The sequence below is a fragment of the Gopherus flavomarginatus genome, chromosome 6 (assembly GCF_025201925.1).
Source record: "Gopherus flavomarginatus isolate rGopFla2 chromosome 6, rGopFla2.mat.asm, whole genome shotgun sequence".
In the NCBI taxonomy this organism is placed as follows: Eukaryota; Metazoa; Chordata; order Testudines; family Testudinidae; genus Gopherus; species Gopherus flavomarginatus.
The window spans coordinates 78235897-78248097 of NC_066622.1; the positions used below are offsets into that span (position 1 = coordinate 78235897).

At 44.8% G+C, this 12201-nt stretch overlaps 1 protein-coding gene across 1 annotated transcript in view; it reads right to left on the reverse strand.

The window, feature by feature from the left end:
- DLG5 (discs large MAGUK scaffold protein 5) overlaps nt 1-12201 on the reverse strand; it is a 197981-nt gene that overhangs the window by 30141 nt on the left and 155639 nt on the right. Inside the window, exons 16-17 of the mRNA XM_050959879.1 lie at nt 10183-11202; nt 2026-2164 (exon numbers count right to left, since the gene is read on the reverse strand). Coding sequence (XP_050815836.1) covers nt 2026-2164; nt 10183-11202 — 1159 coding nt within the window. The remainder of the gene's footprint in view (nt 1-2025; nt 2165-10182; nt 11203-12201) is intronic.

Consider the following 12201-nt stretch of genomic DNA (forward strand, 5'->3'; position numbering starts at 1 on the left):
TGCTATGTGGATTAAGAACTCTCAGTTTTACTAATCCTGATTAAATAATATCCTCATTTACAGGTGAGCAATGTGAGGCACAGAGGCTGAGTTTTCTGCTGTCAGCCAGTAATTTTAGTGACCATCAGGATGATAACCAAGGAGGCACTAACAAGAACGGTGAACAATATTCAAAATTAAACTTCATGCCTATTTGAGCTAGACCTTGGCTTTGAGAATTGCTGAACGGACATACCTCAGACCCTGCTCACTAAACTCAGGCAAATACATATTGGTATCTCTGGGATCCTCTATGCTAGTTCAAATGCAAACCATACTAAACCAGTATTTTGAAAGACACCGGGAAAAGATTTCTACCTACCAGTGGCCAGGTGGATGCTCCCACTGGCCACCATATCAGCCAGTACCTCTACATCAATTCTACAGTGGGGTTTTTGTTACTGTTGTTTTTTAAAAAGGTAGGCAATGAAGCTCAAATGGCTGCTTTGTAAACTTCTCCTGCAAGAAAATGCTCATTTTTGCTAGTGATCTCACACAGTTGTCTCACACTGCCTTTTTAGCAACTAAAGTAAACTTCTCGGGTGTGCAGCTTCAATCTGATTGGAGAAGGCAGACAGTATTTACATTAAAATTGCACCCAGAGGCCCCAGTGGGTTAGGCACATAAGAGCCTTGAAAATCTTAAGAGTGTCATTTGTCAGATCAAAAGGTGAGAGGCAAAAGAGGCACAGAAATGACTTGCTCAAGGCTACACAGCAAGTTAGTGGCAGTGTAGCAGAGCGGTCACCCCGATCATGCCCTGAAAGGTGTAAAACAGCCCTGGGGCAGGGAGAAAGCTAGGCTGATTGGGAGAAGCAGCCATAGTGGGGCCGTGCCCCAATCAGGCCACAGCTGGCCCTATAGAAGACACACACACACTCTAGCTTCAGAGGGAAAAGGACCTGGCTGGATGGGAGCTGAAAAGGGTACCTAGGGTGAAGCAGTGCTGGGGAAAGGCAGAGGGAGCTGGGGAGCTCCAACCTAGCAAAACCCCAGGCTGCAGGCCTAGTTTAAGACCTACAAACAGGTACTGGGGCTAGAGAGGGGCAGCCCAGAGACAGGCAAAAGCAGCAGGTCTTAACCCCTTTGCCGATGATGAGTGGTTTACAGACTGCAGTCTGCCCCAGGGAGCGGGGGCTATATGATGACTGGCAGTAGCCACTGAGGCACAGTGGGGATAGAGGGTTGGGGATTCCCTGGAAGGAGAGACCCAGAGACAGTGGGTTGCTGCTGGGGGCAGAACCCTGAAGTAGAAGGGAACTGGGGTCTGGGAGGGACACAGGGGGCAGCAGAAGGTGAAACATCAACCATAGAGGGCACTCCAGGCTGGAAAGAGCTTATTCTCGAGACAGCCAGCAGGAGGCGCTGCGCCGGTGAGTCATCACCCCGCCACAGGCAGTGACAGGATTAGAGTCCAGATCTATTTATGCCCACTCCAGTGCCCCATCCTTAAGACTACGCTGCATCTCCACTTAGCATGAAGACCTTTTCCGAGATCCTTGTGAAGCATGAATAACCTTTCTGACTCTCTAAATTCATGAGTTCTCTACAAATAAATTCCCAGGTCTCTGGTTATGTCTGAATAGCGCAACTTGAATCTTTTGTGATCTTTGGTGTATAGCACCCACCACAACAAAATGCAGCTTGATGTGATAGCAAGACAGAGAGCAATGCCCAAGGGACCGTCTGTGACTCCATGGTAAGATGTTGCAGTGCTTTAGGAGTTCAATGGGTTGGTGAAATCTAATTAAAGAACATACCACCAATTTGCTTTCTGATACTCTGCCCTGAGGTTGGCACTCATGGTTGTGAACCAGTCCAGACAGTGTGACAATCATAATGGTCACTTCTGGCCTTCACATCTACGAACTGAATTCTGCTTTGAACACAAAATGAGTAAGTCTAGCTTGCTGTCAGAATATTAAAATTGAGGAAAATTTATCACCATAACATTACAGACATTACCATCCAGGTCAACCTCACTAACCTGCTGACATGGCTCCAGCGTACAAGGAGGAAGAGACAAAACCATCACTGTGCCTAGTGGAACGTTTTGGGGAATACGGCGGCCACTCCTGGAGCTCCGGAGAAAGATGCTCTTCACTGGCTGGAGTGTATTTCTGTACCTGTAAGCAAAGTACAGAATTCAATCTGCAACTAATCCAGAAAGCTTTGTATAAACTGGTACAAAAATAACATCCTGGCTATCACTTGATGTTGATTATTAGGCTTTGATCCCACTACTTTACTGATATCACTGTTCTTCACTTTTCTTTCATGTTGTCTTCATCTTCAAGCTCCTCTCTGCCAACATCTCAGCTCTCATTCTCTCCCATAGGACTCTCCCAATCCCTTACCTATGGCCCTCCAGTCCCTCTTGTGGACTCTCTGTATACTACGCCCACTGTCCTCCTCATGCCTTCTTCCCCCTTTATGGCCCTGATTCAGCAAAGTACTTAGGCATGTGTGTTAACTTTGAGCATGTCAACAGGCCCAGTGACTTCAAGAGCTTGCTCAGATGCTTAAAAGTTATGCACCCGGCAAATTATCTTGCTGAATCTATGTTGGAACTCACTCCCTCTTCATGCATGCAAAATGTCTACCCCTCTATTCAAATTCTTTCTTAAAAACACATTGGTCCCACATGTTTTCAACAACAACCCCTCCAAAAACAGATGTTTAAAAACAAATTCTACACTTTCCCCGCTCCCAGCCATTAGAGCACATGACTGCCTAAAACAAGACTGGCTGCTGGGCCTGAAGGTGTAGCACTCTGTCTCAGCTTTCAGGTGCAGGTGGAGCAACTTCTCATCTGGCTGCTTTAACAGGAAAGCTGAAAGAACTGCTTTGGTGGATACACATTTCTACGTTGTCTGCTTTACACAGAGTGAACAGGCATGGGTGAGTGAGGAAATCTGATGTGCACTGAGATTTCGTTGGCCAAGAATGCCAGTGAGTTTAGGCAGCTGCAAGCACAGTTTTTTTAAAAAATGCATAGCCCTCATAATGCTATTTTCAAGGTAAAAACAGTACAGCATAAAAAACCATGATATTAAAAACATAATATACAGAATATGAATCACTAAAGGCTTCTCAGATTTCTTCATGTGACAGGAAAGTTGTGTTACATAGTGAGAGAGATTTAACACCACACACAGGCACGCATTCTTACTGCCATGCCCTCCTTGCTGCATCAGCAGCAGACATGACTGTTACCCAACCATGAGAAAAGCCATTTGTTCATCTCTCGTTTTTTCCCCCCTCAGTCTGATTTAATTAAAATTCTCTAATACACTCAATCATCTTGATACCCAGGCACATTCCACAATAAAAAGCACAACAACAAATATACCCACGAACTCTGCCACACTGCACATCCTGTATATTTCTGACATAAATTTAACATTAAATAGATTCACATTTACATGTAGGGCAACACTCTGTCTTTCAAGCTGAGGAAGGGGTACTGCCTAACCTGCACCAGCCTCAACCTAAGAGTAGCTCCAGAAGACATTGTTCTTGGCGACACTCCTTTGCTCACAATGCCTCCCTTGCTCCTTGGCATATACCAGCTGATGGGTTCCAAGGCTCTGTCCACTTGTGGGAAAGTAGCAGACACATAGCATCTGCACAACTACCTAGTTCAATCCAATCCACAGCTACCTAGTCCAATCTAGCTATCGGACCAGAAAAACATCCTCTGCAATACGGCTATTATTAGCATTACTATCAAAAACGGGACATTTTCATTTCTGATTTTAAGTGTATAAATATGGAACTTTAATCTAATTTTCTGTATTTTAAATATCTTCATTTTCCACCACTAACCCTTCTCAAAGGCCCAATATTAGCTTAAGTACAGCCTCTGCAATTATTTTAGCTATGATAGTGCATAAAAGTCACTCTTGTGAATGCCATTCTTTTAAAAAGACACTACACAAACCCAATTTTAAACCCTGCTCTGAACTTCACAGCTCTCTTCTCCAGAGAGAAATGTGTGCACTCTTGCATCTCCAAACCTGAAACCCTCTCACATGGGTATTATTCATTCAACATGCTGATGCATAAACCACCTTAAAGAACAAGTTGCAAAATTATGCTGTGTTTTCATTATCTGAAAAATATTTATTGGGGGTGCAGAAACTATAAATCTCTATCTATATGGTAACTCCAAGACCCTTTGGAAAGTATTACTAACCAATACTGACATGTCCTGACAAGGTTCACCTGTTCCTATCTTGATTGGTAACAAAGGTACAGTGGAGTCGCATCTTACACGGGGGATAGGTTCGAAAGTCAGCGCATAAGGCGAAAATCGCATATAGTCAAAATTACCCTTGAAAATCCCTTAAATCACCCATAAAGTACAGTATACACCCCTGTACAGTAATATGTATAAATGTATAATATATACGGTAATGTACAGTACATAAGAGTAAATATGCAAAATATAATTTTACAGTACTGTATTTTTAATTACAAGGGGTCATCAGGGCTTGATGTCGATCCAGGAGACGGAGGTGACAAAGAGCGAGTCGTAGATGAAGTGGTTCAGCGTGAGAAGTTGATTGCGTAGGCTCTGGTTCAGCGTGAGAAGTTGATTGCGTAGGCTCATCTGCTGCTGGTTGTTCTTCCTTGAAAAACATGGTGATTGGCAACTGTCGCTGTTGTCTCTTGAGCTGCTCAAACATTTCTTGATACGGTCTCAAATCATCCATAATACTACGTGCGATTTTGAGGCTTTGTTCCATAGAGGGATCATATTTAGAAGTTAAATCATTCAAGTGTTTCACTGCTTGGAATACTTCAGCAAATTTATGAAGATTCCAACTTGCTGGCTCTTCCTGTCCGTCGTCGTCATCTTCTGTAGACGATTTTATTGGTTCCTCTAACTCTTCATTAGTCATTGTTTCTCTATGGCTCTCAATTAATTCTTCAATTTCTTCCTCAAGGATGTTGACAAAGCCGTCACCACCCACCTGCCTGGCCACCTGAACAATGTGTTTCACTTCTTTGTCAATGGTCGGGAAACCCTTAAAATCATTCATACATTCCTTCCATAGGTTTCACCAACATGCATTGACTGTTTCAGGCTTGATTGCATCCATTGCCTATTTAATATAAGTGATGCAATTGGCAATATTGAAGGACTTCCAACACTCCCTCACATTAAGATTGGGATAAGCATTCTTAGTGCTACGTATCCGTTATGAACATAAGCCTCATGTATATTGCCTTGAAACAGTAAATCACGCCTTGGTCGAGAGGTTGGAGGATGGAGGCTCCAGCATGGACCGTACGGGAGATGCTGAATCTGATCGCTGTATGGGGAAACAAATCTGTTCTATCAGAGCTCCATTACAGAAGACGAAATGCCAAAGCGTTTGAAAAAAAAAATCTACAGGCTACACAGTGCTGCGTGACAAGCGTAACGGGAAGCCAGAGACTCAAACGGATGCTCATGGAGGGAAGGAGGGGGTACTGAGGACTCCAGCTATCCCACAGTCCACAGAAGTCTCCGAAAAGTATTTGCATTCTTGGCTGAGCTCCCAATGCCTGTAGGGTCAAACACATTGTCCGGCGTGGTTCATGGAACAGCTCGTCAATTTACTCCCTCCCTCCCCACATGAAAGAAAAGAGAAAGAAATCGTCTCTTGACTTATTTCAATGTCACCCTATGTCTACTGAATGCTGCTGGTAGACGCGATGCTGCAGCAGTGAAGAGCAGTATCCGCTCCTCTCTCCTCCCTGGTGGCAGACGGTACATGCTTGATAACTGCTGAATACCCCTGGCTGGCCTCAGGGGCGCCTGGGTAAAAATAGGAATGATTCCTGGTCATTCCCAGTAGATGGTACAGAACGGCTGGTAACCGTCTTCATCATAGCCACGGGGGGGGCTGAGCTCCATCAGCCCCCTTCCTTTCCGGTGTAAAGAAAAGATTCTGTACTGCCTGGACTATCATAGCAGTGGGATGCTGGGCTCCTCTCCTCCGCACCGCTTAATGTCCTGCCTGGATTGTCATAGCACGGGGAGGCTGCCTCCCCCTCATTTTATCTCACTAACAAGTCACTGTTTCTTATTCCTGCGTTCTTTATAATGTCATGACACAAATTGGGGGGGGGGGACATTGCCAAGGTAGCCCAGGAAGGTTCGAGGAGAAGGGAAGCAACGGGTGGGGTTGTTGCAGGGGCACCCCCCATGAATAGCATGTAGCTCATCATTTCTGCAGGATCTGACACGGAGCAGCTGTACTCTCTGATACACTGCTTCTCTAGTACACTTGAACCATATTCTAGGCAGGACTGACTATTTTTAGAAACCATAAAGGAGGGATTGACTCGGGGAGTCATTCCCAGTTTTGCTTTTGCGCCCCCGGCCGACCTCAGCAAAGGGCACCCATGATAGCAGCAGACAGCACAGAAGAACAGATAACCGTCATCTCATTGCCAAATTACCCTTGCAGCAGACGGTACAGAATGACTGGTAACCGTCTCTGCTATCATGCAAAAGCAAATGAATGCTGCTGTGTAGCGCTGGAGTATCGCCTCTGTCCGCGGCATCCAGTAAACATACGGTGACTGTAAAAAAAAAAAAAAGCTGAACGGGCTCCATGGTTGCCATGCTATGGCATCTGCCAGGACAATCCAGGGAAAAAGGGCGCGAAATGATTGTCTGCCATTGCTTTCCCAGAGGAAGGAATGACTGATGACATTTACCCAGAACCACCCACGACAATGATTTTTGCCCCATCAGCCACTGGGCTCTCAACCCAGAATTCTAAGGGGTGGGGGAGACTGCGGGAACTATGGGATAGCTTCGGAATAGCTACCCACAGTGCAACGCTCCGGAAATCAATGCTAGCCTCGGACCATGGACGCACACCGCTGAATTAATGTGCTTAGTGTGGCTGCGTGCACTCAACTTTATACAATCTGTTTTATAAAACCGGTTTATGTAAAATCGGAATTATCCCGTAGTGTAGACGTACCCTAAGACTCGCACAATTTAAATCCTGGGGCATGCCCTGGCCCAAACTAACTAACTAAGCTGAAACTTTATTGAACTGACATGGGTACTACTAACAACGAAACGAGTTCTGGGATGAGCTGCAACAAAGCTGGAGCAAGTAGTTTTGATGCACTGTCACTGGCGGCAAGAAGGAACTGAGGGTGGGTGGGGGAGCGCACGGCTCCCCTGATAGCATGCTATAGAGACGCCACTCCAGGGGTTGCAGCAGTGCTCCCCTTATGGGTATTGCTGAGGGAAGAACTTCTGGCACCGGTGCACGCGGCGAGCATGCACACCTACTGCAGTATACACATGAGCAAACACTCGAAGAAGTTAAATAAGCGTATGATGAGATTCACCTGTATTGGTTTTCTATTCAGAAAATGCCCATGTCACAGATGAGAGCCCTTTAAATTTCTTGTACTGTAACTCCTCACTTAAAGTCATCCCGGTTAACGTTGTTTCGTTGCTGATCAATTAGGGAACATGCTTGTTTAAAGTTGTGCAATGCTCCCATCTAATGTTGTTTGCAAGCTGCCTGCTTTGTCCACTGCTTGCAGGAAGAGCAGCCTGTTGCAGCTAGCTGGTGGGGGCTTGTAACCAAGGTGAACCAGCTGCCCCCTCTTCAGCTCCCCGCTCCGTTAAGTTCCCTATGCTGCAGCTGCCCAGCAGGCTATCAATCCCTAGTTCGGCTGTCCCTCCCCCCACTGCCATGTGCTGCTCCTGCCCTCTGCCTTGGAGCTGCTCCCAGAGACTCCTGCTTGCTGTGCATGGGGGGAAAGAGGAAGGCTAATGTCAGGGTGTCCCCCTCTCCCGTGCTCCTGCACTCCACTTACCCCTTCTCCATATAGAGCAGGGAGGGGACATGGATGGAGAGAGACAGAGAGAGCTTGGGGCAGCAACTGCTGTCTCAACTTCCTGATCCACTTAAGTGTATTGTCTTTAAGAGTGGGTCAGCTTACTTAAAGGGGCAGTGTGCATCTCTCTCACTCTCCCACACACAAAGTGTTTGTCTGTCTCTGTCTGCTATGCTGTCTCCCCTCCCTCCTGTTTGTGCTGCCTTGATGAGGCCCTACATTAACAATGTGTTAACCCTTGAGGGCTCAGCTGAGTGCTAGTTCATCATTTAGCAGCAAGGCATTCCCTGGGAAATATCCCTCCCTCTTCCATCCTGTAACTTCACCACCTCAACCAAGCTTCACAATCATCATAGCTGTGAACAGTATTAAATTGTTTGTTTACCTCCTCACTTAAAGTCATCCCGGTTAACGTTGTTTCATTGCTGATCAATTAGGGAACATGCTTGTTTAAAGTTGTGCAATGCTCCCATCTAATGTTGTTTGCAAGCTGCCTGCTTTGTCCACTGCTTGCAGGAAGAGCAGCCTGTTGCAGCTACCTGGTGGGGGCTGTGTGTATATCTATATAATATATAGTTTTTTGTCTGCTGAAAAAAATTTCCCTGGAACTTAACTCCCTCATTTGTATTAATTCTTATGGGGAAATTGGATTCGCTTAACATCGTTTCGCTTAAAGTCGCATTTTTCAGGAATATAACTACAACCTTAAGCGAGGAGTTACTGTATTAAATAAAGATGATAGACAACATTTGTCTAGACGTTAAGGACAATATAAATGTGCTGTGCTTACAGTGACTGATTACTACAGTTCAAATAATAAGCATCCGAGTAACAGCACACATAGATCAACTTGACATTCTATTTAAAGTAAATTCCTTGCACTCAAATGTATAATGGTTTGCTTATATTTTGTTGGGTATGCTCCAAAAGGCAGCAGTTGCCTACATATTAGTTTCTTGCAGTGCAATTCTGTTTTAAAATGGCACCTTCTTACAGGCCACATCTGCTTCCTGTGCTTATTCAGTAATAATCTGCTGACTTCACTTACAACAGTAAACTGTTATTACCTTTATACTGCTGTCAGCACTGCAGAGTTAGCTGGATTCTATTCTGGCTCAGATAGAATGTTTAATTAAAGGCCCAATCCTACAGGCTGACAAGTGTCTCTTGAACTCCCACTGAAGTTAAAATAGGAGCGGAAGGTGCTCAGCAGAACTGGCAGAAATTGCTATATTTTTATTGAGAAAAACTGTAATGAAAGTTTTCCCACCAGCTCTAATACCAAGCGCTTTGCAGAATCAGGCCCCAAATCCTGCTCTCGCTTATACCTTCTACTCCATTGCCCGCTCTCAGTTACACCTTTGCAAACCCACTGAAGACAGTGGGTCTGTTCCTGTGTAATAGATGGAAAATCTGACCCACGGATATGGAGGCCTTGGGGGAAACTAACCCTGCGGCCATTTTTCCTTTATCTCCCAGTTAACACCCTATCGACCTTAATCAACCACTTGCAATCCTTCCTTTGTCTACGTTAGTAACAAATTGCCAAGTATCTCCATGGAGGGATTGTTCATTCATGCCTTCTGCCACAGCAAAACCAAGTGTTTTCAGGTCCATATCCTCCTAATAAATATTGTCAACATTTACAGAGTACAACTGCACTTTAACCACTATCAACTTCAGACCAGGTTTACAAAGGTATTTAGGCACCTAAAGATGTAGATAGGCACTTTGTGAGATTTACAAAAACACCAATGTGAATCAAGAGCCAAACTCTCATTGACTTTCAATTGCTTTTGTGACTCCCACTAGTCGCCCATCTGCATCTTTGGTCACCTAAATACCTTTGTAAACTTGACCATCATGATTCAGTTTTTGCATTTTGTCAACATACATTAGAGAACCTAGAATTATTACTGAGAACATCTGGTACCAAAGAGCCTAAAAACCATACAACGTTCATCAAGCAAGACACCATTATCCCTCTTCGTAGCCATCACTGGCTTTTTAATATTGTAACTCTGAGAATTACTTTTGTAATTCAAGACACACAAGAATTTTATTGAAGGTGTCAGGGGCCAATATTTTCATTACTATCAATTTTGGGTACCCACTCTGAGACACCCCAAAGGGCCCTGATTTTCAGAATGTGCTGAGTATCTATCCTCTGAAAATCAGGCCCCTTTGAAGTGTGCCAAATTGAGTACCCAAACTTGAGTCACTTTTGAAAATAATGGCCAGAATCCCTGCTTTGTGCTTCCGTATATTTAATTTGTACCTGAAGTGAAGGATTAGGAATGGGCACAGGGGTCAGTTTATGTCTCAAAGCAGGTGCCGATTTTGGTCTTGGTCTTTTTATCTCTGGCTCTTCAACTCTTTGAAAGCCAATGTCATCTTCACAAGATTTTCTTGAAGACAGATGAGTGCAGTCGATCCCCTCCTCCCTGTAATAATGCCCAGCATTCCTGCTGTGCCCCTTGTGAGTGTCTGAGTCCTGCTTAAGTGCCAATGACGTTGGGGGGTGGGCAGTAGCTGGGCTGGTAGGTGGGGATCCAGTCGTTACAGTAGAGTCTGATGCAGAACTTGTCTGCTGTTTATGTTTAAATTTAATAGAGTCACTTCTCTTGGGAGGGGTTGGAGGAGTTGAAGCCACTTCAGCTTTTGAGGGCTGAGGCGAATGCGTGGACACCTGATTAGTGGAGAGATAGTCCATTTTGGGAGGAGTCTGTGGTCTTTTGAAAGTGTCAGGGTCGAAGATGGACTTCCTTTGTTTTGGCTTTTTGTACACAGTGAACTTTTCAGTTTCTGCTGTTGAAATATTGACCATCACTTTAGGCCACGTACCACCGCTATGCTTAGCTCCATGCCCTTTGTCTAGGGTGGTCTCAACCATGATGCAGTCGGCTACCGTTGGCTCAAATGGAAGCCTCCTGCCATCCAAGTCAACAAGTCCATAGCCTCGTTCCCCATAAGCGTCTGGACTAAAGGAGCTAAGACTGTGTTCTGAATTACTGTGGCAGCTGTGCACAGCACTCCTGCGAGAGTCTGCCCGTAAAGCACGGCTGGAAAAGGGTGTGTGATCACAGAACGAACCACTCCCCTGGTCACTCTGGTCCTTCTTGCCATCCAAGATGTCTGGATTGAAAATGTCTGTCTGTGTTGAACTGTTGTGTTTCAGGTTTCTTTTATTCTGAACTTGTATCTCTGATGTATGAACCCTGCAGTTTGATATTTTCTCTGAATCCTTCAGGTTTTCAAATATGTTCTGACCGCTCCACGATGAGCTCTGAGGAAAAACCTAGGAGGAGAAAAATATTTAATCAACTCAAGACTGTGGCAGATTTGGATTTTGCACATGACAGCCTCACCTCCCTCTCTTTCCCCCAAGCTCCCAATTTACATGGAGACTGTACCGTGAAGATGAACATCAAGGAATAAGCCTATATTCTGGGGAAAACGATGGATAGCGTGTGCGTGGGTGGGGAGACTAGGGAGCAGCTTAACAAAATCTCACAGATTGCTGGTACAGGGAATCAGACTGAATGAGGACTGATAAAACAAACCTTTTTGATCTTTTAAAAATACTTTCACAGAGGCAGCATGGTGTAGTTGATAAGGCCCTGTACCAGGAGTCCAGAGATCTGGATCTAGTTCTAGATCTACAACTATGCTGAATGACACCGGGCAAGTCACCTTTAGTGTCTCTGTTTTCCTTTCCACCTTTTGTCTGTCCTGTCTATTTAGCCTGTCAGCTCTCTAGGGCAGGGACTCTTACAGTGTGTATGGGGCACACCTTACATAATCGGCCCCTAACCTCAGTTGGGGTTTCTAGGAACAACCACAGTATGAAATGTAAGTGTTTCCCTACTGACAGCCCTTCAGAACGACAATTTCTTTTTATTCCTTATCATGGGCAGAGTCTGCTTTTCCACCAGTGATCCTCACTCCTGACCCAGAGGGGACCCTTTCTAGGGGCAAAAGGACATATCAGTTTCCATATCCATGCAGACTTCCTGCAGCTGATGCTAATGAGGGGATTATATTACCAGTTCTGTTGGTAGGTTCATTTTTTTATGTGAACAGCAATCCATTGGGAACTGAACTGAGAGTAACCACTGAATTTCACATACTGTAGAATACCTAACAGCCAGGCAAAGGTGGTAACTGATGTTGCACTCAATATGACTTTATAACAATATGCCAGTAAGTGTGAATATAATGTAACTGGAACATGCTTCATGCAAAAGGTCTCTTGTTATCATTACAAAGCTTTAGTCTACTGAGTGTGGTCATCCTA